General features: G+C 37.9%; 1 protein-coding gene across 2 annotated transcripts; it reads left to right on the forward strand.

Annotated features, from left to right (window-relative positions):
• Positions 1–26,694, forward strand: LOC121739417 (uridine-cytidine kinase-like 1). 2 transcript variants are annotated; one of them, XM_042131882.1, is made up of 11 exons: positions 1–131; positions 2,299–2,417; positions 4,910–5,089; positions 5,465–5,571; positions 15,895–16,065; positions 16,500–16,636; positions 17,486–17,672; positions 21,065–21,154; positions 22,055–22,214; positions 23,483–23,826; positions 26,417–26,694. In XM_042131882.1, exons 1-11 carry the CDS (start codon positions 79–81, stop codon positions 26,531–26,533), a joined length of 1,665 nt encoding a protein of 554 aa, XP_041987816.1. In that variant the 5' UTR covers positions 1–78; the 3' UTR covers positions 26,534–26,694. The 2 variants fall into 2 exon arrangements, with proteins under 2 accessions (XP_041987816.1, XP_041987817.1); XM_042131883.1 differs by having other exon boundaries at positions 60–506.
• The last annotated feature ends 1,129 nt before the right edge of the window (positions 26,695–27,823 follow it).

Below are 27,823 nucleotides of genomic sequence, written 5' to 3' on the forward strand. Positions count from 1 at the left end.
ACTGCGTGTGCACTGTGCGTGTTTTGCGAATTCTATTGAAGAATTTTATCAAATTTAAATTTTATTGTGAAACCAGAGATGGCTGGAAAACTGAATAAATTCGAAAACCCCAGTTCCGCTAGCTCAGATAGGTAAACCGTGTGGGCTTAACCTTATTTATTGTTTGTTTGTACAGCTGTCTCACGTCAACAGATTTTAGCAAGGATTTTGCAGTGCTAGTTCGCTCGTATATGAATTTACTCACCAATATTGATGAGTAAACAAATGTTAATATTAACAACATTCTTGGTATCGATGTCTTGTGCTACTTTCAGTCATAACTCATAACCTCCGCAAAACGCATTGTGTTTTATTTTTAGACATTTATTTAGTACATTGGCATTGCTTTGCGCTAAATAATCGAGCGTGAATCACACACGTGTTCAGGACTACAGCCTTAACCCGTGACACATGAAAAAATTTACGTGAACAAAAATGGAAGCAATTTCTAGAACCACAATAAACGCGTAAGATTTCCGTATTTTTTTATAACCGTTGTCGTGTGCTCGTGCTTTTTATGCTTATGCTTTTCAGGAACAGGTATTATTTTGCAGTCATGCAAACACATATTACATTGAATTGCAACTACAATATGTAATTCTTCAAATTCTAAACACAAGCAAAAAGCAAACAAACTGGTGTATGTGACCTTGGACAAGACAAATAAAGCTGTGAAGCAATGACAGATTTTTATCAAAATATTATGATCCCACATGATAAGATATTTTTGTGTTAGAAATTCGCTCTTTCAAACTAGTTCTTTGAAATGTCATGTTATTAAAACTGTATTTGCAATACAAACATTTACAAAATTAACTAGTTTTAGGTCATTACTATGTTAATTAAAAGATGTTGAATATTTTATTTTCAAATTAATATAGTTAATTAAAATATTATATTACACCTCCATCGTGGGTATCACAGACCAATAGATTTTCAATTGTTATGTGGCAGCCGGCTGCCGCATAAAAAATAACAATTGAGCCTATCAATATAAAAGCTACAAATATTGCTTGTGCAACAGCTAAAATCAGAAAAAACAAAGTAATCAAATTGGATAAAGGTACCATAATTTTTACATAATGGCATTTTCAATCATAAATTATGTGCCAACTCCATTTCTTTTTCATGAGTCAATAATAAATATTGATTTTCAAATATTTTAACTTCATACCTACCAATTATTATCTTCTGATGATTATTACTTCCATTGATTGACTTCAGGCTGATGATGGTAACTACCAATTAGTTCCAGCAGTCGGACTCGGCTACGCTGTAATTGTCATCAAGGTTATATGTGGCCATTAATTAGACTGTGTCATAAGATAATGACAAATAATAAATGTAGAGTTCAAAAAGTAAGTTTGTGTTTGTAAATACATGCAACAATATAATATTTCCTCCTTGTAGTAAATTAGGTTTTACATTTAGTACTTAGTTAAAATTCTATGGTTTTCGGAAATAAAAAATTCTAAAAAATATTCATGTAATTAATAGAGATGATTGTTAAAAAGTAATCAAGTATATTAAAGTAACGCATTAGGTGTATTAATTTTCTCACAAACAAAATTTACAGATAATAAACAAAGTGAAGTGTTTGAGTTACAAACCTATGAATAATAAAAACTAAGGAAGCGTAACTCCCATACTTCAACCGTTTTTAATTTGGTTCCTTTTCGCGCACTAAAATATGGCAATAGCAACGAAACACTAACACTCAAAACGAAATAAAGCTGTTGACATTAATTGTCACTTCTATATTTACACAAAATTGTGTACCGAATACATGCATAAAGTATGCATGTATTCAGGTCACATTTTGTAGACTCGTGGACAAATTTTTTGACACAGTAACTCATCCTTAGTTTTTATTATTCATAGATACAAACCCAATTTACCCTTTGCCATATCTTTTGCATAGTGATTTTTTTAAGTCAATTTGTTATCTTGTAATCTACCTGGTTCAGGTATCAGGTAATTTTTGAATTTCATGCCTTTCAGCCAATTAAATTAAAATAATATGTGTGGCACTTGGGGATGCCATGGTAAAGCTATTGCATAGCATTTCTTATCAGTTATCAATTAAATATGCAATTATAATTTGCATAAGTTGATTAGAATGTGTTAGGGTTTTTTCGTTACAGAATTTCTTGATTCGGTCGCCGCGCTCAAAACCCGTGATGCAAGCTATGCAGTAGCGTAAAAATTTATAATTTAAAAGTCAATCATTGTAGTCTATGGTTTAATTATTTTTTTTAGTGATACAGAGCTGGCGATAGAGATCAGCGACCCTGTTTTCGACGATGATGACTACACCCGTGCCCCGGCGTCGCCCACCACAGTGCCCAACGTCAGGCCCTTCAGACCGCCGTCTACTGGTGAGTTGGACTTTTTTAGCACCAGACACAAGCAAAGGTATCGCCTAATGCTTAACTGCACTCTTCTTCTTTAGAAATGGCCTCCCATAAGGAATAGCCAGTGCCAATATATAGAAAGACTTTGCTGCCAGTGGTAATAACTTTGCTCCAGAGTTGGCCTTAAAGACATTAAAATATGATGACTTAAATACAATTTAAGTCATCATAATATTTTTATGCCTCTGAGTGGTTGAGCGCGTGTTTAGCGCTGAAGCCGAGGGTCGAGGGTTCGAATCCCGCCGACGGATCTAAAGGTTTTCAATGTTCCTGAATCCTTAGTCATGGATGTAGGTATATTAAATATGTGTATCATATCATATTCAAATAAAAATCTTAAATGTACATGTGTAGTACAAAATTATTGAATATATTTCCGTTGTCTGGTACCTGTAAGTTGTAACACAAGTCCTTCAGGCACATAGCACGAGGCCAGACTGACGTGGTGTGAAGCGTCCATATATTATATCCATATGATATATACTATATGGACAAGACAAGAGTTTCATAGGAAATGTGTGGAATTTTTAAATTAAGTTGGCTTCAGAAGGTAACAGTTTCAATATTAAATGACACTCACTCCAGTGGCGTAGTTACTAAGAGGCAAGGAGTGGCAATGCCCTGGGGCCCCAATAAAAAAATATATTTAAGTTTGTGTCTGTTTGGATAAAAATTAATTAAAATAAACTAATCCTATTTCACATATTAAAACTACGTGATAGAAGCATTGGGTCTGTTTTGGCGGTACTTCAAAGTGTCACAGACTGCACTTAACATTGATTACTGATAAGCGATACCTAGATAAAAGCTAAACTAAATCAGATAATAATGGCGGCACATGTAAATACTAGAATTATTGATTGCAAATACTTAACAGACCGATGGCTTAATGACGAACTAGCTATTTGACCGAGCTTTGCTCGGTATTCGATAAAACACGAATAAAATGATTCATTTTCTAAAAATGATTCCTAGCTAGATCGATTTATCGCCCCCGAAACCCCCTATATACTAAATTTCATGAAAATGGTTGGAGCCGATTCCGAGATTCCAATTATATATATATATATATATTAAACGAGCAATTCTTGTATATATATACATATATACAAGAATTGCTCGTTTAAAGATATAAGATTACTATTTACAACTCGGAAACGCAATTCTCGTATTTAACTTAATCTTTATTAAAGCGCAAATTGACAGACCTAGCATTCTAATAAAGATCAGGTTTTTATTCACTTAAAACAGAAACTGCGACATAAAAACTTAATAGCAAAATAATCCTACTAACACAAAATAACATAAGTTGTGTGTGGCTATCACTAAACGAATAGGGTAGGGGATTGGGCCTGCGGTAAACTCACTCGGCGAAACACAGCGCAAGTGTTGTTTCACGCCGGTTTTCTGTGAGCCCGTGGTATTTCTCCGGTCGAGCCGGCCTATTCGTGCCGAAGCATGGCTCGCGCCCCGTAAGGTTTTTTTTAAGATTTACAAGTTTGGGTCTTCAAATTTTTGTAAATAAAAATTGTGTACCAAAAATTCTTTCTATCAAAAAAATCCGTCCTTTGCGTCCTCCATCAAGAGGCCTCGCAAAATATGTAAGTATATCATGTCAACATCAAATTTAGGTCGTGCCCCGTCACTGTACATAGTAGTAAATAATCGGCCAAGTGCGAGTTGGACTCACGCACGAAGGGTTCCGTACCGTTATAGAGCGAAATTAGGAAAAAAATATGTTTTTTATATGGGATCCCCCCTTAAATATTTTTTTATTCTAATTTTATTATTAATTATTAAAATATAAATATAATTAAGGATATTGTGAGTATTTCCAGTGCCTACCTTTAAGCATTATTGATTACGAGCAAAAAAAGTAAATAAAATACGTTTGTTGTATGGGAGCCCCCCCTAAAAGGTTTAATTTATGTTGTTTTGAGTATTTGTCGATAAAGCGGCAACAGAAATATACAATGTGTAAAAAAATCAGAACTCTAGCTATAGCGGTTCTTGACCTACAGCCTGGAGACAGACGGACAAACGGACAGACATCGAAGTCTCAGTAATAAGGTGCCGTCTTTACCCTTTGGGTACGGAACCCTAAATAGAATGTAGAGCACAGTGCTAACTAATTTAGATGTTACTAGTTCAACAGACTGATGGTGATCTCATCACCTTATTAATGGGAAATGTGGTTTCATTTCATTTCGTTCATACACCAATGTTCAAAAGACTTTAGTGCGTAATGGAAATAATATCATAAATCATTATTACAACAGTAATAGATTAACATAAAAACTTCGTTTGATATGTTTTTTTTGGCGCGCGATAGCTTTATGAATGTGTTACTTGATAGACTAGATAACTCTCATCATCATCCAAAAATAATGTCCGATAATCTAACAAAAATCTTATATGATCAATACATTAAACTTCTACGTCATTTATTCTTTCAGGCTCAAACATACTCAAATCACCGCGCGCGCGGCGCGTGCGCACATCCTCCATGTCGCAGTCCAACAAGCGGACCGCGGCAGAGAGTATACTGCATGCTGACAGACGCACCATCTACACCGCCGGCCGCCCGCCCTGGTACAACTGTACCGGCGGCCAGGAGGTCGAGCCCTTCCTCATAGGTACGTGTAGCCATCTGCCCTAGCACATGTTGGAGTCCAGGACATGAGTCCTTCCTTATAGGTTCGTGTAACGTACAGCTCTAGTACATGATATTGGAGTCCGGACAAGAGAGCATATTACACGCTGACAGACGCACCGTCTACTTTCATCATAGCAACTCGAAAAAGTTATACAAGGCTTGGCTTGGCCTCTGATGAACGTAAAACAAACAATATTGTGTTAGCTACGTTGTATCTACAATTACAGTAAAACAAATTCTCTGATAACTTGGAACAGTGTTTTGTAAATATTGCCACATTTTAATCAATACTTTGTCACTACCAAAAATATATTTGTGAAAAAAATATGATAATATTATTGTGTCAATATTTTAGGAATTTGTGGTGCAAGTGCATCGGGAAAGACCACAGTGGCGACGAAAATCATCGAATCTCTCAACATACCCTGGGTCACCATCGTCAGTATGGACTCCTTTTACAAGGTCAGTTGTTCTATGTTATCCTGAATACTTCTTTTAGTTTATGGGTAATGCCATCTCGATATAGCGTGTAGGCGATATAGCGTGCCGGCTCAATGTCATACCGAGCCGTACAAGTTCACTGTACGTGTTAGTGAACCGTACATCTTGCCACTCTAAAAGAAAATAAGAAATCTAAAAAATATAAACGTAAATTAAATTAAAAAATAAAGAAAACTAAACATTTAACAAATTAAGTAGTAAAAAGGAAAGATTTAGTCTATCCGGGGAAGTCTGGGGAATGTGACCGTCGATGTCGATGGCTGGTGACGAGCGCTGCTGCCGCCGGTGGATGCGCGCTCCTCGTTCCGGCAGAGGCGCGCAGGCAGCGCGTAGGCGGGAGGCGCAGGCGCGGGACTGGCCTGCTCCTTGTACCTGTTAGTCAGCAATTGGGTTTGTGATGACGGCGTCTCCCGACTGCTTGATAGTCATAGATGTTCGCTTTCTTTGGACCAGGAATCTGTTGCTGTATGGTCCCATACACTCCATCGTCTCTTTTTGTGCTAGGTATGGAGACCGATGTAATAATAAAGTTATTCAATGTTGATGTTGTAGGTAGCATAATTCCTTGCTGATGTTGCATTTTGATATTGATGTTGTTCGAGTTGTGACGACCCAGCAACGTAAAGGTGTCTCCTTTCACACTCGAGTCCTGACCTGGGACACGTATGCTGTTTGTGGTATCATTTTCTTTACGTATGTGACCCATTGACTCATTTTGATGAATAAACTGCTTGAGGCTATCTGATGACTCTTTGCTGTTGTTCTTGATTTCCCAGTTCTTGGATACATTTTCTTCTTGTTTTGATATTGCATATGAATAGTGACGTTTCGGTGTTTTGCTGGAATTTGGAGCGTCTGTTGTTGAGAGCGATGTACTCGATGTTGACCGCCACACGTCCACGTTCTGCGATGTTTGCAGTATGCTGTTTGAGTACACGACTGACTCATGAATTTTCGTGTTATGCGGTCCATTGCACTGCTTGCAACGCCGCGTTGATATACATGGTCTATTATGATGCGTGTAGAGACAATTTATGCAGATATTATGTTTTTGCAAAATCTCTATTTGCTCTCTGCCTGATAGGTTAAAAATGTTGTACACATGTAGAGATCGTGGAATGCCTTACATACAACACATGATTTTTGTCTGTATGTTACAAAGGCTTGATATTGTCCTTTCTGGGAATGTTCGTTTTGATATTGCGACCATGTCGAGTTTTTGTTATAATTTGACGATCTCGGTGCTTGATAAACTTGTTTGCTTGTGATGTTATTTTCCTTTTCCCTGCGCTGAATAGGCTCCAAGGCTGTAAACTTGCTCTCGATAAATGTCATGAACTCTTCAAGTGTAGGAATAGACCGTGGCTCCTTGCGGGACTCCTGGTAGTTGGTGTAGGTGTCCACATCCAGTTTTTTGCAAAGAATGTGGACCAATAGCGGACCCCAGCTGTTAGTATCCACTCCCAAATTATGGATGGCGTGAATACATTCGGTAGTGGTGTCGTAGAGCTTCTTCAGTTCATAAGATGACTGTTTGTGACTGGTTGGTTGACTGAGAAGGATTTCGACTTGTTTGGTGAAAAGCAGCTGAGGATTGTTGTAGCGATGATTTAAAATTTCCCAGGCGATCTCGTAGTTTTCTGCTGATATGTGAAGATGTTGAATTATGCGCTTCGCCTCCTCTTTAACTTTACATTTTAAATGCTTCATTTTTTTCGCGTCAGTGATATATTTGTTATTATGTATTGCTTCGGTATATGAATCGTGGAATGTTGGCCATTGTTCATAATTACCAGTAAATATTGGTATATCTATCTGGGGCAAAGATTGTTGTACATGTGCGTTAGAGCATAATTTTTGATTTAAACTTCTTTTTGCGGTGATATATTTTGACTCTATTTCGGTGAATGCTTCCTCGTAATGGGTGTCGGTTCCGGATGATAAAATGTCTATGCGCAGGTGAAATTCGTCGATGTTACGCCATCGCTGTTGAAGGTTATGCAGCTCGTCCTCGATCCCCCATTTCTCTTCGATATTTGGTTCGCTAATACGTTTTAATTGCCGCTCTAGTGCCCGAAAATTGGCGTACTGCTGTACCAAAATCTCTTGATAGTCCAGTCGAGGTTTGACTTGTTCGAAATTAATTTTTGGAATTTGAAATAGAGTTCCTGCTCCTCCCTGCAATGTGTTGTTATTAAGTTCAAATTCACCCCACAAGTTGTCTATTGCCGCAATGCGTTTTTGAAAGTATTCCGGCGTTTTTCTAATTGCGGAGTCCTTTTTATAATTTATGTGGATCTTCTCGATCTCCTTAATTATAGCGCTCTCACGTGCCAGTAGCTCCTGCATGATGATGAAGGATGTATTTAGTGTATTAAGAGTCTCTTTACAGTATGTGCGTGCTGTCTCAACTCTTCCAGGGCGACCCGCTGGTGGGAGACCGGTGGAGCCGATTCGCTACCGTATCAAGACAACAAAACACATAAAATAATAAATTATGTTCCTCGCAGTAACGATGTTGCGCTGTACCTACGTCTTGAGCTGTTGTGATCTTGACGATGTTTCTCCTTATAGTTTCTTCTCAATGCTTCATGTTGATAGGCGATGTTCCTGATGATCCACAGATGCGTTGATTCTTACTCCTTTCGAAGGACCAAAATGTAGGGTATTGCTCTGCTGTTGCTCTGCTGTTGCGCTGCTATTGCTCTGCTGTTGCTCTGCTGTTGCTCTGCTGTTGCTCTGCTGTTGCTCTGCTATATTTCGTCGTAAATGCATAAATGTATACAAGTTCAAACGTGCCGGTCAATGTCATACGGAGCCGTACAAGTTTAAATGATGAGTAAGCAAATCCACAGATGCGTTGATTCTTACTTATGTCGAAGGACCAAAATGTAGGGGTTGTCTCCTACAGATGCTGGATGCTGGATGATAGTGATGATGCTGATACTGATAGAGATGCTGATGCTGATAGAGATGCTAATGCTGATGATAGATGTTAAATAATACGCTCTTGATGCTTGATAATGCTCTGCTATTGCTCTACTGTTGCTCTGCTGTTGCGCTGCTATTGCTCTGCTGTTGCTCTGCTGTTGCTCTGCTATTGCTCTGCTGTTGCTCTGCTATATTTCGTCGTAAATGCATAAATGTATACAAGTTCAAACGTGCCGGTCAATGTCATACGGAGCCGTACAAGTTTAAATGATGAGTAAGCAAACGTGCCGGTTCAATGTACGTGCCGGCTCAATGTCATACCGAGCCGTACAAGTTCACTGTACGTGTTAGTGAACCGTACATAGCGCAAAGACAATACAGAGATAAGTAAACCGTAATATACGTCATACTTTACAGTATGTGCGTGCTGTCTCAACTCTTCCGGGTCGACCCGCTGGTGGGAGACCGGTGGAGCCGATTCGCTACCGTATCAAGACAACAAAACACATAAAATAATAAATTATGTTCCTCGCAGTAACGATATTGCGCTGTACCTACGTCTTGAGCTGTTGTGATCTTGACGATGTTTCTCCTTATAGTTTCTTCTCAATGCTTCATGTTGATCGGCGATGTTCCTGATGATCCACAGATGCGTTGATTCTTACTCCTTTCGAAGGACCAAAACGTAGGGTATTGCTCTGCTGTTGCTCTGCTGTTGCGCTGCTATTGCTCTGCTGTTGCTCTGCTGTTGCTCTGCTGTTGCTCTGCTATTGCTCTGCTGTTGCTCTGCTGTTGCTCTGCTATATTTCGTCGTAAATGCATAAATGTATACAAGTTCAAACGTGCCGGTCAATGTCATACGGAGCCGTACAAGTTTAAATGATGAGTAAGCAAATCCACAGATGCGTTGATTCTTACTCCTTTCGAAGGACCAAAATGTAGGGGTTGTCTCCTACAGATGCTGGATGATAGTGATGATGCTGATACTGATAGAGATGCTGATGCTGATAGAGATGCTAATGCTGATGATAGATGTTAAATAATACGCTCTTGATGCTTGATAATGCTCTGCTATTGCTCTACTGTTGCTCTGCTGTTGCGCTGCTATTGCTCTGCTGTTGCTCTGCTGTTGCTCTGCTGTTGCTCTGCTGTTGCTCTGCTGTTGCTCTGCTGTTGCTCTGCTGTTGCTCTGCTGTTGCTCTGCTATTGCTCTGCTGTTGCTCTGCTGTTGCTCTGCTATATTTCGTCGTAAATGCATAAATGTATACAAGTTCAAACGTGCCGGTCAATGTCATACGGAGCCGTACAAGTTTAAATGATGAGTAAGCAAACGTGCCGGTTCAATGTACGTGCCGGCTCAATGTCATACCGAGCCGTACAAGTTCACTGTACGTGTTAGTGAACCGTACATAGCGCAAAGACAATACAGAGATAAGTAAACCGTAATATACGTCATACTATTATGCATTTTCTCAAAGCATTTGTAAACAAACGTAAATTCTTCTTGGAAGTCGGGTATATAGTCCAGTCGAGGTTCGACTTGTTCGAAATTAATTTTTGGAATTTGAAATTGAGTTCCTGCATTTTCCTTGGAAGTCGAGGGAGTTGAAAGCTGCGAGATTGTGGGTGTCGCAGGTCTTTCTGAATCCGCTGTCACGGTGGCTCTTAATGTTGAGTAAAAATGCTTTACCTCGATTTAGATGTCTTTCTTGAAATATTCTGATGACTTATCTTCGACTCCCTGCAATGTGTTGTTATTAAGTTCAAATTCAACCCAAAAGTTGTCTATTGCCGCAATGCGTTTGTGAGGTGTGAGTTTGGTGGAGCCGATTCGCTACCGTATCAAGACAACAAAACACATAAAGTAATAAATTATGTTCCTCGCAGTAACGATGTTGCGCTGTACCTACGTCTTGAGCTGTTGTGATCTTGACGATGTTTCTCCTTATAGTTTCTTCTCAATGCTTCATGTTGATAGGCGATGTTCCTGATGATCCACAGATGCGTTGATTCTTACTCCTTTCGAAGGACCAAAATGTAGGGTATTGCTCTGCTGTTGCTCTGCTGTTGCGCTGCTATTGCTCTGCTGTTGCTCTGCTGTTGCTCTGCTATTGCTCTGCTGTTGCTCTGCTATATTTCGTCGTAAATGCATAAATGTATACAAGTTCAAACGTGCCGGTCAATGTCATACGGAGCCGTACAAGTTTAAATGATGAGTAAGCAAATCCACAGATGCGTTGATTCTTACTCCTTTCGAAGGACCAAAATGTAGGGGTTGTCTCCTACAGATGCTGGATGCTGGATGATAGTGATGATGATGATACTGATAGAGATGCTGATGCTGATAGAGATGCTAATGCTGATGATAGATGTTAAATAATACGCTCTTGATGCTTGATAATGCTCTGCTATTGCTCTACTGTTGCTCTGCTGTTGCGCTGCTATTGCTCTGCTGTTGCTCTGCTGTTGCTCTGCTATTGCTCTGCTGTTGCTCTGCTGTTGCTCCTCTATATTTCGTCGTAAATGCATAAATGTATACAAGTTCAAACGTGCCGGTCAATTTCATACGGAGCCGTACAAGTTTAAATGATGAGTAAGCAAACGTGCCGGTTCAATGTACGTGCCGGCTCAATGTCATACCGAGCCGTACAAGTTCACTGTACGTTTTAGTGAACCGTACATAGCGCAAAGACAATACAGAGATAAGTAAACCGTAATATACGTCATACTATTATGCATTTTCTCAAAGCATTTGTAAACAAACGTAAATTCTTCTTGGAAGTCGAGTATATAGTCCAGTCGAGGTTCGACTTGTTCGAAATTAATTTTTGGAATTTGAAATTGAGTTCCTGCATTTTCCTTGGAAGTCGAGGGAGTTGAAAGCTGCGAGATTGTGGGTGTCGCAGGTCTTTCTGAATCCGCTGTCACGGTGGCTCTTAATGTTGAGTAAAAATGCTTTACCTCGATTTAGATGTCTTTCTTGAAATATTCTGATGACTTATCTTCGACTCCCTGCAATGTGTTGTTATTAAGTTCAAATTCACCCCACAAGTTGTCTATTGCCGCAATGCGTTTTTGAAAGTATTCCGGCGTTTTTCTAATTGCGGAGTCCTTTTTATAATTGATGTGGATCTTCTCGATCTCCTTAATTATAGCGCTCTCACGTGCCAGTAGCTCCTGCATGATGATGAAGGATGTATTTAGTGTATTAAGAGTCTCTTTACAGTATGTGCGTGCTGTCTCAACTCTTCCGGGCGACCCGCTGGTGCGAGACCGGTGGAGCCGATTCGCTACCGTATCAATAAAAAAAAAATTAAAAAAAAATGTTTTATTTCTGAGTAAATTTGAATCAAATTTTTTCAGAATGTCTACCTGATGCCTACCACCGGTTCGCGAACTACCCCGGCGAGAAGAACCGGCGTAAGAAACTCGCACGGGTTCCACTTTTTACCAAAAAAGTGAGGGAAAAATTATTCTTTTAAAATAAAGTTTACAATTTTGTAACTTAATATTATATACAATGTCAACATACATAATTGTAAGTCATAATATAATAATGTAGAAGTAGCCTTGCAAGAAGCCATCCTACTCCTAAGATGTGCCATCTTCTATGAAATCATTGACCTTATAATAAGCTTTGGCACACAAACGCTCTTTGACTACTTTTTTAAATTTATTAATGGAAGGATTTTGAACGTTTTCTGGGATTTTATTGTAAAGGCGTATACCTTTAAAAGATTTACTGACTTTACTAAGTATGATCACTGGCATGTCCAGCTTGTGCTTATTTCTAGTATTTCTACAGTGAATGTCACTTTTAACTTTAAATTTATTTATATTTTTTCTAACATATATTACATTATCCAAAATGTATTGAGAAGCAACAGTTAGAATACCAATTTCTTTAAATTTATCTCTCAGTGATTCTAAAGCAGACATTTTATAAATAGAACGTATGGCTCGCTTCTGCAGCACAAATATTGTATCAATGTCGGCAGCGTTTCCCCATAAAAGGATTCCATATGACATCCTACTATGAAAATAACTAAAATATACTAATCGTGCCGTGTCTTCGTCAGAAATTTCTTTAATTTTTCTGACTGCATATGCTGCAGAACTGAGCCTACCTGCTAGATTAGCAATGTGAGGACCCCACTGTAATTTACTATCAAGTGTAATACCTAGGAATACAGTGTTATCTACCAAATTCATCTTCTCATCATTTAATAGCACATTGGTTTGGACTTGCCTAACATTGGGCAAAGTTTTACTAGAATTTAAAAGTAAGTTATTAACATTAAACCAATGTACTATTTTTGAGAGAGCACTGTTTACCTCGTCGTAGTTCGACTGTTATCGCTTCACTTTAAAAATAAGTGAAGTGTCATCAGCAAAAAGCACTATCTCATTATTATTATCCTTTACTAGATGAGGTAAGTCATTTATATATATGAGAAAAAGAAATGGGCCTAAGATAGATCCCTGTGGGACACCTAATTCTATTTTGGTTCCATTGGACCTTTTACTATTTACCTCAACCCTTTGAGTCCTATTTTTAAGGTAAGAAGTCAAAATGCTGAGAGCAGAGTCCTTTATGCCGTAGTGGCGCAGTTTCCTGATCAATGTAGCATGCTCAACACAATCGAAGGCTTTGGAGAGATCGCAAAACACACCTAAGGCATCCTGCGACTGCTCTCAAGCTTCAAAAATACTACAAAGAAGTCCTATACCAGCATCCGTTGTGGATCGACCCTTAGTAAATCCGTATTGGTTATCGTGCAGCAAATTATTTGAATTAAAATGCACTAGTAATTGTTTTAAAATAATTTTTTCAAATATTTTACTAAAGGTCGGTAGAATCGATATAGGCCTGAAATTAGTGGGATCCGATTTAGTCCCGGCTTTAAATAAAGGAACAATCTTGCTATGCTTCATCAAGTCAGGAAAAACACCATTTTTTATGCAGTTATTAAAAATCATTGCTAGATGAGGAGCTACGATATGAATTATTGATTTAATAATTTTTGTAGACATGCCCCAGAGATCTGCAGTATTTTTAATATTCAACAATTTAAAGGTATCAATAATATCTCTGGGGTTAATTTCTCTAAACTTATCACACTCCTTTACATTGTCTCTGAGTAGCTTTTCGGCAGCTTCAGGTGAAGAATTTAAATTTTTAGTCGTTGAGACCGGAATGTCAGCAAAAAACTTTTCAAAGACCGTCGCAACTTCTTGATCATTAGTAATATTTTTATTTTCAAAGTATAGTTCAAAATCAGAGCTGCGACAGGATACATTTCCAGTCTCACCAGCTATAACCTGCCATGTTGTTTTTATTTTATTTTTAGAGTGTTTAATTTTGTTTTTTATGTACAGGGCTTTAGCAGCTTTGCAAACTTTTCTAAAGGTTTTTGAGTAGTTTTTAACATATGCTTTAAATACTTCACTATTGTTAATACTCCTTTCATCATATAGTTCATATAATCTTTTTCTACTAATTTTAATCCCCTTTGTTGCCCATTCAATAAATTTAGTTTTTTTATTACTGTTTCTAACTGTTTTAGAAGTAAATATTGAATTAAATTGAGTTCTTATCACCTTAAATAATTTATTAAAAGCTTCATCAGAGCTATGTGACCTATCCAATAAATGGATATTTGAATTTAATTTACTTCTAAATTGCTCAATACGTTTTGTGGTCACAGGAATAAACAAAAGTTTTTTCTTCGCGTCACTGTCACATTTCATATTAAAAGAAGCTATTTGTCCACAGTGATCAGAACTTAGCTTATTAATTATTTCTTTTTTATCAGGAATAAAATTAATAAATATGTTGTCAATACAAGTGGCTGTAGTCTCACAGACCCTTGTAGGTTCCTGAAACAAACTGTAAAGGTTATACGATTGAAATAAAGATGTGAATCTAACAGTAGTGGAGGTTAAATCTAATAAATTAATGTTAAAATCACGACATATAATAACCTTTTTGTTAGATGCACATATTTTTGACAAAATTTGTTCCATTGTTACTTCAAAAGAATCGTATAACCCTGATGGAGGCCTGTATACGCCCACAATGATTAGATGGCTCAGCTCTATGCAGGCCATCTCTATTATTCGTTCAGTAGAGAGACTCACGATATCCTTACGTTCCTTAAACTATCAAGACAACAAAACACATAAAATAATAAATTATGTTCCTCGCAGTAACGATGTTGCGCTGTACCTACGTCTTGAGCTGTTGTGATCTTGACGATGTTTATCCTTATAGTTTCTTCTCAATGCTTCATGTTGATAGGCGATGTTCCTGATGATCCACAGATGCGTTGATTCTTACTCCTTTCGAAGGACCAAAATGTAGGGGTTGTCTCCTACAGATGCTGGATGCTGGATGATAGTGATGATGCTGATACTGATAGAGATGCTGATGCTGATAGAGATGCTAATGCTGATGATAGATGTTAAATAATACGCTCTTGATGCTTGATAATGCTCTGCTATTGCTCTGCTGTTTGATTGAGGAATATTTGTAGCTCAATCCGTATGATTATGACGCAGTGAATCATAAGACGTCGATTATTTATACGCCGTCAAAACACATCAAACCCAAACGAAACCTGTTATAAAAGTATCTTCCAAGAATCTTTAAGTTTTTCCAGATACAAAAAGATTTTCCTGGAGCTAAATCTGGATTGTTTACAACTTTTGTGTCAATACTCAACAGCCACTTGGCGTTAACGGAAAATTCTCATAAACAATATTGTATTGAAAAATAAAAAGTTATACTTAACAATGCTACACCGTACGTACACGCAATTATCTAGTGTTTTCATTAGTTGATTTTTTTCACCTTAATCCCAATTTCTAATGTGATCAATATTTTTTCCTAATATTATAATAACTTTAATGAATTAATTTACAATTTAATTTTAATAAAAAAAAAATGAAATAAGGGGGCAAACGAGCAAACGGGTCACCTGATGGAAAGCAACTTCCGTCACCCATGGACACTCGCAGCATCAGAAGAGCTGCAGGTGCGTTGCCGGCCTTTTAAGAGGGAATAGGGGAGGGTAGGGAAGGGAATAGGGCCTCCGGTAAACTCACTCACTCGGCAACACAGCGCAAGTTCTGTTTCACGCCGGTTTTCTGTGAGAAAATTAGTATTTCTCCGGTCGAGCCGGCCCATTCGTGCCGAAGCATGGCTCTCCCCGTCTAAATTATAAATTAGTTCAGCCTCTCTTTAAGTGAACAATGTAATGTTCTTTTATAACATAAATAATAAACTTAACCTCAAAAACCTAACCTTTCTAACTTGTAGTAAGTATTAACGATTTTAAGGTTATGTTGTAGGTACTGAACGAGAAACAACATCAAGCGGCGATGCGTAATGAGTACAACTTCGATCATCCGGACGCCTTCGATATAGAGCTTCTGATATCCGTACTCCAGCGACTCAAGGAGGGCAAGAAGGTGGAAGTACCGATATACAACTATGTTACACACTCGAGAGAGAATAGGACGGTGAGTTGGCTTTTACTCGGTATCTAATGAAATATCAAATAAAATAGAAAATGAGGACGGGTAAAATGTACCCACGACCAATAACGCAGAGACGTACCTATGTCGATGTCGTTAGGAAGCTGGCTATCATATTTTGTTATTATGGGGACCAGCCTCATGTAACTGTGGGAAAAAAGTTATACTAAAGTTTGAGTTTGTAAACAAAACGTCGAATGCATTGCTACATTAGGATAGACCGTGGCAGCACTTGTCTAGTAAATAATAATCAATTTTAAGTTTCGGATTGGCGTCACCAGTTCCCAGCACCAACGTCGCGTATGTTTCCAATCGTTTTTCAATTTTTTAATTATAGAAAAAAAATGGGTCTCACAAATTGGCGTGTCTATCTGTTTGTCTGTATGTAATACCATTATGACATAAAATTTTCTTTACAGAAAACAATGTATGGCGCGAACGTGATAATATTCGAGGGTATACTCGCGTTCTACAGCGCCGAGGTCGTCGAGATGCTAGACATGAAGGTGTTCGTCGACACCGACGCCGACATACGGCTGGCGAGGCGGCTGAGGAGGTGAGTGAGACAGATATACGACGGAGTGAGATAGCGGTATATACCGGCCGGCGTCCTACAGCACCGAGGTCGTCGAGATGCTGGACATGAAGGTGTTCGTCGACACCGACGCCGACATACGGCTGGCGAGGCGGCTGAGGAGGTGAGTGAGACAGATATACGACGGAGTGAGATAGCGGTATATACCGGCCGGCGTCCTACAGCACCGAGGTCGTCGAGATGCTGGACATGAAGGTGTTCGTCGACACCGACGCCGACATACGGCTGGCGAGGCGGCTGAGGAGGTGAGTGAGACAGATATACGACGGAGTGAGATAGCGGTATATACCGGCCGGCGTCCTACAGCGCCGAGGTCGTCGAGATGCTGAACATGAAGTGTTCGTCGACACCGACGCCGACATACGGCTGGCGAGGCGGCTGAGGAGGTGAGTGAGACAGATATACGACGATATCTGTCTCACCTCCTATAGAGCGATAGATATAATATAAGATGGGGCATAGGATGCGCACACTTTAAAACTTGCTCGATGACACTGTAAATATAAAATTAGCGTATGTGTGTACTAATAATAAAATAAAACTATTATTGTGGCAATAACTTGTCACCGCCTGAAGGCGATCTACCAATAACGATTGTGTTGTCCCCCAAAAAGGACTGATCTACCAATAGCCTGTCCCCATGCGCGCTATAGCTCTACTTACTCCTCGCCCTCAAAACCGAACTTTCTCCAACTTTTTATATCTCTTGTCATACTTGCATAAAAAATATCAGATTAAATTTTTGGTATGTGTTTTCCTCATAATATTTGCCTTTATTTGTGTCATAAATTTCCTCCATTTTTTATTTAGGGACATAGTACAACGCGGTCGCGACTTAGAAGGAGTCCTCAAACAGTATCTGACATACGTGAAGCCGGCTTACCAGAGCTACATTGCGCCGAGCATGGCTCACGCCGACATAATCGTGCCGAGGGGTGGCGAGAATAAAGTCGCCATATCGCTCATAGTGCAGCATGTGCATAAGCAGTTGCAGTTGGTATGTATATGACACGGTGCGTAACCTTGGGGTCTATTTTGACCGCACTCTGTCGTGGAATGTTCAAGTCCAGGAAGTTCGCAAAAAGATATCTGCCGCCTCTGCTTCCCTCAGACGTTTGAGTAATTTTCTCCCTGTTCAGACTAAAGTCACTCTAGCCCAATCTCTACTCTTTCCGATCCTTGATTACGCTGATGTTTGTTACAGTGACCTTAATGAACTCCTCTCTTCCCTCCAACGTCTCCAAAATTTATGCATCCGGTTCGTGTTTGGCCTCCGCAAATTTGACCATGTCTCAGAACATCGGTCTAAGCTTAAGTGGCTCCCGATTAAATTACGCCGTCATTCTCATATTCTTCACCTTTTCTACAATATTCTTTTCAATCCTACAACCCCTGACTATCTCAAAGTTAAATTCAGTTTCCTTGGCCATAATAATCCTACTGTACGTTCAGCTAACAAACACACTCTTGCCTTTCCTTCTCATAAAACTTCTTTCTATGACTCTTCTTTTACTATTTCCGCTATCCGCCTCTGGAACTCACTACCCGAATCTATCCAAAATTCTGAATCTATCAAAATATAATATCTTTAAAAAACGTTTAAAAAATCATTTCTTGGACATAACTCTTTCAATGTGAACATATTTAGTGGATATAAGATATTATGATATGTATTATATTTAAGTATGTATATTATATGATTATTAATTATTATTATATGCTTTATATGTGTAAATCGTAAGTATTTTGTAGTTTATTTTATATATATAATACTAGGAATAATAAAAACATTACTTTTATAAGTTATATCTTTTACGTAAAAAAAAACTTAGTTTTAAGAGTTAACTTAGTTTGTCATTTTATTTCTTTTTTGAATATCCTTTTTTATGGTTGTCCGGAAGAGGCCGCTTAAAGCGGTAAGACCGCCAATTAGCGCTCTTCCTAAAAATTGTTTCTCTTTCGCATTTTGTATTTTTTTTTATGTGCAAATAAAGAGTTCATTATTATTATTATTTATTATATGCATATGCACCTTGGCCTTGGCCGGGTAATATCAATTCAATGTTATAGTTTGTACGTTTTATGATGATATGGGTGACACGTCATAATAATTGACAATAGTGGAAGTTACCTAAAAAATTTATCGATAATTTAAAAATATCGAATCACTTCGTAAAGAAATTGCAATCGAAATTATAGATTTCGTACTTAGTTTCAGAGTGGCGCCGGCGATTTAAAATGGCCGCCCTTTTTATCGATTTGATTTCGATTCAACAGTGTCAATCTCTATTGGAATAAGTTCCGTTTATGCTGCATGTCACATTTTTCAAATATTTTCGTAACAATAATTTTATACTCCTATTTCACAGTATACAGGGTGTAACAAAAATAAGTGATAATACTTTAGGGTGTGTACGTGTTCCTTGTAGAGAGTTCACTGTGAAAGCAGCAGCGCTGAAAGAGCAAAAATTTTTTTCACTTTTGTATGGGGAAACACGTGACGCTCGGGCCCTTGTCCATACAAAAGTGAAAAAAATTTTTCGTCTTTCAGAGCTGCTACTTTCACAGTGAACTCTCTACAAGGAACACGTACACATCCTAAAGTATTATCACTTATTTTTGTTACACACTGTATAAGTTTATATTAATAAGTTAGCATTTAGCAACTTTTCATTTTTATTTATTTACAATTATAGGAAACATTTGTTTTTGATGGAATATAATTTATTACATTTTGTTTTTTTTTTTTTTGTTTTCTTGTAAAAAAAACCGTAGCAAGGAATATGAGAACTGTCACTCATATCATCTTAAAACGCACAAACTATAGTTGTTATCTGGCGACTGGGTTTGACATAAGTAATATATTTTGAATGTTGCATTTGTATGAATTTCTTCTCAATAGATTTAGAGTAAAACCGGTTAAATATAAATTATTTTATCAGGGCGAGCGAAGCGAGCCCTAGTATATCCCACAACCTGTACATTTTATGATACACTACGGAAAAACTATCACGCCTATAATTGATTTGTGCTTTAACATAGTAATTTTTATTTATGTGTAGATGTGTTATAATTATCAGTCAGTCAAGGCACAGTATAGCAATATTAGTCCCTACAGTAACGAAACGCCTTTGACTTCGCACGATGCCGCCACCGATGACAGGTACCGAGCAGATATGCCAGGGTTGTCACGAAACGGGAAATAAAATAAAAATAAGATAAGCGAGATATTCGGGAGTATGGGGATGATGCAGCAGTGAATATAGCACACAAAGTGCCTGCACAGAGCGGCGCTGACGTACTGGTAACCAGTGTAGCTTGGAGCGATACGAAGAAACATGGTATTATTTTCGAAGGTTGAATAATATGAATCGGAGGCAATTATTAAACAATCGGTCGAGTTTATCGAGTTTGTCGGCATTAAGATCTAAACAGCTCACGTCACCATAGTTAATTATAGGAAAGATAAGGGACTGGACCACCAAGGTCTTGATCGAAGTGGAAAGAAAATTTTTGAGCCGGTAGATGAATCGTACATATTATGTCGTACTGCCAGATATTTACGTGAAACTTTATTTTTAGATGATTTTAGTTCTCTATTTAAAAAATTAATTAACCCATCAAGCCCCATAAGCTCACCGGTGAGCGAGACACAATAGAATAACAATAGATTTCCAAGGATCCACGAATCACGATCGAAGGATTAAAATAATGAAGACGCATTCAAAATTTCGAATATGTAAAATATCCAATAATTAATCGCACGTCAGGTGTAACAGAAGCACTTCAAAACTCTTATTACGTGCGCGGTAAGGACGCGGTATGTTACACTTGATATGTGTACCTGGGTAGGTAGGTACTAATTAGTATGTAACAGGGTATTTGACAGATTTTTAATTTATTCTATATTGTTTCTCTTCTTGTTACACTTCTTACAACGTAAACAATAAAACAGAGATGCAAATACATGCCGCCAAGGCCAACACAATATTAGTGTAAACTGTGAGCCGATATTTATGAAAATTTAAATCCTTTTTGTTTTTTGAATCAGATTTACATCCGTACACTGAAAATTTATTATAATATCCCATTGTTTATAAGATAAGTTATCGTTTTACAACACAAAATTCGTAGAAAACGCGCCAACGTCACCCCTGTGGGCGCAGGTACACAAACTTCGCGAGTTTGTGTACGCGGGACCGCGCCCCCCGCTTCCCCGCGGGTACCCCTCCGTTGCTCTGCGCAAGTACATTCGTTTCACTACTGTAGGGATATGTCATATTGCTATACTGTGGTCAAGGTGTGACGACGCGAGTCCTCACAAAGCTCGGCTTTTAGCTAGAGCATTTACTTATTATGGTTTTAAATAACTTTTATTGTGTATTTCAGCGCGGTTTCAAAGTCCGTGAGAAGCTGGCTGTGGCGCACTCCGGGCAGCCCGTGCCCGACTCGCTCTACGTGCTGAAAGATACGCCACAGGTTTGTTACCATACGTACTAATATTTTATATGCGAAAGTGTGTCTGTCTGTTATCTCTTCACGCAGAAACGGCTGAACCAATTTAGGTGAAATTTGGTATGGACTTATGGACTTTATGTCGGCACTACATAATATAGGCGAACGCGCTGGCCGACGCGTTGGCCGGCGCGCTGGCCCAATGTGTAGAACAGGCGAAATACCTACCGCCAACGCGCGAACGCCCGTTCTACACATTGGGCCAGCGCGCCGGCCAACGCGTTTCCCTATATGTAGTGCCGACTTTAGGCGAAGGGAAAGAACGTAGAATAGTTTATTGCGGAAAAATGTACAATTCCTGCGCGATAAACTAAATTCGGCCCAGCACAGTTGCGGGTGTCATCTATTTAATACAACTAAGATAATGGTATATTTGATATGAATTTCTCTCAACTGACAAATGACACAAAATTCTCTGAAGTCCGAGCACGAATATATTTCGTCCGCGAGTACGTAACGTAAAATTCGACAAGGCTTTATATTATGAACTTGGCGAGAAAAGGAACTAAACGCTTGTATCATATAAAAACGTCATTTTTGACATGTGTTTGACAGTTCTCCCTTACCGGCAGCGCTCCCGTCAATGTCACCCACGTTCATATAAAGCCTTGTCAAGTTGTCAAGCTGTACGAAAAATGTACTCCAAGAACAGACTATACATTATACCTTTTGCTTATAAATGTTGTTATCTGTCGATACTCCATATTCAAATACTGCTATCCATCCATTGAATACACCATAATATAGTGATAGTTAATACCCAACTATCGATCATACCCAACTTCTGTTAATCTATCGACCCACGGTGCTAAGTGAGTGTTGTCTATCTAGCAATACTCGATATTGAACTATTATTATCCGCAGGTACAAGGTCTTCACACGTTTATACGCAACAAGGACACGCCGCGCGACGAGTTTATATTCTACTCCAAGCGGCTCATGAGACTCGTGATCGAGTTCGCCCTGTCCTTACTGCCGTATTCGCCTAGAGCTGTTGACACTCCACAAGGCTTCACATATGAAGGTGAGAAAGAGATAGATATAGCGATTAGTCACGTCATAATATAAAAAATAACGTGAGACGAGTTCATATTCTACTCCAAGCGGCTCTTGCGACTCGTGATCGAGTTCGCCCTATCCTTACTGTCGTATTCGCCCAGGGCTGTCGACACGCCTCAAGGCTTCACATACGAAGGTGAGAAAGAGATAGAAATAGTGATTTGTAACGTCACAATGTAAGTACAGCACGGGGCGATTTTACATTCGACTTCAAGCGAATTAAGAAGAGAATCATGATAGTTCGCCCTCCCAGAACCGTTGAAACGCAGCAGGGGTTTACATAATATGAATGTGAGAAAGAGATAGAAATAGCGATTTGTGATATCACAGACTCACATGTATTAAAGTATAGTTTATACACAGCCAATACTGGCTGCCAATAAGACTGGCAGCCAGTATTGGCTTAGTATATGCCGCGTGTGAACAGTTTTTCAAGCCAGGCCAACGCTGGCTGCCAGTACTGGCGAGAATAGAGCGCCCGTCTATTTTTCTAGCCAGTGACCTCCGCCCGCATACCCCTCGACCCCCGCGCCAGCGTTGCGGACATATTGTGTAGATGCATCTCACCAGTCACTAGCGAACGTCTGTACGGTATGCATGTGTTTGGAATTTCTAGGATAAAATGTCGAGAAAATTCAACGAAGAAGATACTTTAAAATTTAAACAACTTTATAGGGAGCTCGAATGCTTGTAAGATAACCGATGTGATTCATACAAAAATATTATACAAATACGCGCTTCGGCACTGGAACAACTTCGTGCCGGAATGAATACTAAAAAAAATAGTTTCGTTTTATTTTTTCTATTTTTTCAATCAACTCTTCTCTTAATATTTCACGGAATATGTTCCTTAAACATTTCTTTTTCAACAGACTTTGGCGCGAACTCATTATTTTTTTAACTGTAAACGTGTGCATACACGACGAAAAATCCATGAATGTGATGGCTGTGTCTGAACAAAAGGGGCCAGGCCAGTACTGGCTTCTGCAGGACTGGCGCCAAGATTATTGGCTCTGTGTAAACTATACTTTATGTGGTACAAACTCACAACGACCTTGTGACACTTGGATGACAATGCAAGTGTCGCAGCAGCTATTTATTGAGATACAATTTACACGACGCGACGGTGCGGCATTATTTTCGATATTGGCCTTTTAGTTCATTTACATGTTACAAACAGACAGACAGATACACTTTAGCATTAGATAAAACTATTGATTTATATTGTTTCAGGGCGCAAATGCGACGTGGACCTAATATGTGGCGTATCAATTCTCCGAGCGGGCGAGACTATGGAACAAGCTGTCTGCGACGTTTGCAAGGACATACGCATCGGCAAAATACTCATACAGACGAACCAACTGACTGACGAACCAGAGCTATACTATCTCCGACTGCCGAAAGACATAAAGGACTACAGGGTAATACTAATGGACGCTACTGTGGCGACTGGCGCGGCAGCCATTATGGCTATAAGAGTGCTGTTGGACCACGATGTACCGGAGAGCAATATTAGCTTGGTCAGTCTGTTGATGGCGGAGATAGGCGTGCATTCGATTGCGTATGCGTTTCCACAGGTATGAAACTGGTACTGTATTCGCACTATATTATATTAGCTGTCTACGACTTAGCTTGTATTATGCATAACTAGCTATTTGACCGAGCTTTGCTCGGTATTCGATAAAACACGAATATAAAATGACATTTTCTAAAAATGATTCCTAGCTAGATCGATTTATCGCCCCCGAAACCCCCTATATGGGTGATTCTACAAAAATTGGGTAACTCGCTGTCACCAGTCAATATATATTAAATCACATTCTATTTTAAAGATTTTATTCTTAATTTTAAAAGTATGTAATCTCCTTTAATTGGTCACTCAATTTCAGATACGTAATTTAATTAGAAATTGTATAAAATTAAAAGAGTATGCTCAAAACGTCAGTTCTTTGGCCTGTCACAAACCCAAAAACGTTCAATCAAGAGACTGTACATCAAATTCTCCGATTGATTTCAGACAACTCGATATATAATTACAATCTTTAATGTACGTAATAATGAAAGTCAGGACTTTCATAATGTAAAAATATTTACAATATATTTAAAAAAGAGAGGAAACTTTGTCATAGATTTCATTCGTCAGTCCTTTGTGTAACTTTCAAATGCGAAAATTTTCACCAAAAAAAAACTTATACATGGTCAAATACCTATTAATTATGTTTAGTTGGTAATATTGTCAGCTAAGAACTGCAGTATTTCTTTGCCACTATTACAGTATTTCCGGACCGAAACGACCTGCAAACTTTCAAGAAAAGAGCGTATTCCCTCTTAAAAGGCCGGCAACGCACCTGCGAGTTGCAGGTTGCCGGCTTTTTATTATTTAATTCTGATGTTGCGAGTGTCCATGGGCGACGGTAGTTGCTTACCATCAGGTGACCCGTTTGCTCGTTTGCCCCCTTATTTAATAAAAATAAAAAAAAGTATGAGTGCTAGCTCTTCGGATATAACATAATCTTGCGCAGGGCCAGTCAAAAACTCAGTACTGAGGGTAAGTCGTTAATTCCTTATAAATCTTAATTTTAGTTTTATTTCTGTACTGTTTACTATGATTAGTAAAAATTTAATATATTGATATAAGAAAATACGAAAACAAACGTTAACTTTAATTATAACCCTAAATTTATGTCGAAATCATCAGTCCTTTGGCGTCAGTCCTTTGCCTGAAATCGTGCCAACGGACTGATATGTTGCCAGAGTACTGATGTTTTTTTCTTTAAGATCACTTTTATCACAACAATTAAGTTGTGTTAACCATTTGTTTATTTATTTTAGTGTAAAACACAATGTCGCCTACCACAAAAGACAAATTTGACCGAAGAATAATATATTAAATAAGAAAAGAGAAGCTGAAAAGACTTTCTTGCCGGGAATCAAACTACCTCTTCAAATAAGCTGAATTAGCAAAGAAAAACATAGATTACAAAATGTACTTAAGAAAAGGATAAAGGGCAAAGAAAAAAATGTTAAGAGAAACCTCGAAAGCAAACGGTTAACTGGAAAAAATTGGTCAAGTGCGAGTCAGTCTCCAGCACGAAGCCCTCGTGACATAAAATGGCTATTTTCGTATGAGAGCTCCCTTTAAGTGTTTATTTTATTTTAATTTTACTATCTACTATTAAAGAAGAAAAAAATTGTATTTTGTGAACATTTCAATTGCCCACTTGGTGCCATTATTGACATTGAGTTAAAAGGAAAAAAAAAGTATATTCTTTGTATAGGAGATCCCTTCAATATTTATTTTGTTATAACTTTATTGTTTATTATTAAAGTAAGAACAAAATTGAGTATTTCTAGAGTATTTAAAATTACCTGGTTGCATTACTGACATCGAGCAAAAAAGGGCACAAAAGTCACGTTTCTTGTATGGGAGCCCTCTTAAATATTTATTTTGTTTTTAAATTTGTATTTTCGTTATAGCTGCAACACAATTATACGTCATTTGTGAAAATAAAAACTACTCTAAAAAATGACTGTCCCGATTTGCAACAATATATTCATTATATTACCCATCTTTTAAACTCAAAGATGTCTCAATTTACCATAAAAACGACAGTAAACAAAATATCCCTAAAAGTTACCCAATTTTTGTAGAACCACCCATATACTAAATTTCATGAAAATCGTTGGAGCCGAATTATATATATACAAGAATTGCTCGTTTAAAGATATAAGATAAGATATAATATGTACTCTAGTGATTGTGGTCTAGTGAGAGTGAGCCAGGCTCTCGACTTGGAGGTAGTGGATTCAATACCCAAGGAAGACCAAACTAAATTAAAAACAGCAAATCAATGATTTCTTATTCTAAAAATTACGAAGCATAACGTCATACAAAGAGTATCTTCGTAGACACTGCTCACACACTTGGCCTCTATAAAAATTACTCCTGCGTATTGCGTACACCGAAATCTGTGTGGGAGCTATTTTTTTAATTTTTCGATCATTTCACTTTCAGAAAAAATGTCTTTCGTAGCTATAAACAATTTTATTTTCAAATAAAATTGTTTATGCTTACTCTAAATAGTAAATAGGTAGTTGACAAACTTCCATGGAGATTCAATTACTTACGAATAATAAACTTTCTATTAATATTAACTATAATTTCAGGTAAAAATCATAACTTCAGCTCTCGATCCAGAGATCAACGAGAAATTCTACGTCCTACCCGGTATAGGTAACTTCGGCGATCGCTACTTCGGTACAGAACCCGGCGATGAAGAGTGAGCTATAGGTATAGTATACTTGTATAATGTATATTGTATACCACAGACATAGATCTAGATAGATAACGCATGTGTATGTACTTTGCATGCCATATCGCGCTTCCAAACGACAAGCAGCACTCGTCTTTCGTAAGTCTGTTCTTTAGTCTGCTATCGGAATCGGACGTCAATCGGAATTTTTAAAATGCCTGAATGCCTAATTGTGCCGTATTGAGCTGTAGAAATTCGAGTAGAAACGTTGGCTTAGATAATGGACAGTAGGTAGGAAAAAAGTGGCACGCTCGTTTTCATACAAATGGAGGAACATGCAGTATCTATCTTGATCTATGTCTGTGTTGTATACGCATTTTCTTCAGATACGAAACGGTTGGTATATTGTCTCAGTCAGTAAATTGACATTATAATGTTTTCTCGTCGGTTTGGAAGTAATATGGTTTATATTATGGCTCTATGAAAGTTTTGTGCTTGATAGTATCTGCTGGGAAATAGGGATGGAAATTATAAAATTAGAAGTGCATTATGATAATTTCTTGGCTGAGATAAATTAGAGTATGTATTTCTAAGTAAACGGTAAGAATCTGTACATAATGATTCAGATTTAAACCATACCATAGTTAATGGGAAATATCCGAAATATGTCCGGTCAGAGAATTTAGAACCCTGTACTGATACAAAACTATACGATTTTTTTAAATACCATGCGTTCTTTTTTCCGGTCGGAAAGATTCTGAATAGTCTTATATTATGCTTGCTAATAGAATAAATTACTTGTTAGCAATGTACAGATTCTTACACGTTTAGAGCTACTTCATAACAATGTGTCTGATTGTACCCAAAAAGTGTATTTAAACGACTTACACCATGTAGTCAAATAAAAACTACTTATCTAGCTGACTGTATAGCTTCGTATTGTAATTTGTATGCGAAACATTGGCGTACTTACTAGTATGTATTGAATACAATGAGTATATACATATGTATAAAGTAGCGATTTTATTTTAGCGGCAAAATTTAAAATGCAGTCACTTTATTTAAACTTAGACTGATTTATATAAATATTTTACCGTTAGCAAATATTTTTTAGTTTAATTTTCAGCTTTTTTTTATTATTTGCTGTGTTATATTTTTGTGTAAGTAAGACAAAATTCGATATGGGACATTTAAATTTGACTAACAATGACTTACCTAAAATACTTCCTAAAGACCACCTTCTTTTCAACTATGGTGATCTTAGTTTGAGCTTCGTATAAAATATAATAAGATGATGTTTATAGATTTATTAATTATTATT

The sequence above is a fragment of the Aricia agestis genome, chromosome Z (genome assembly GCF_905147365.1).
Source record: "Aricia agestis chromosome Z, ilAriAges1.1, whole genome shotgun sequence".
NCBI lineage: Eukaryota > Metazoa > Arthropoda > Insecta > Lepidoptera > Lycaenidae > Aricia > Aricia agestis.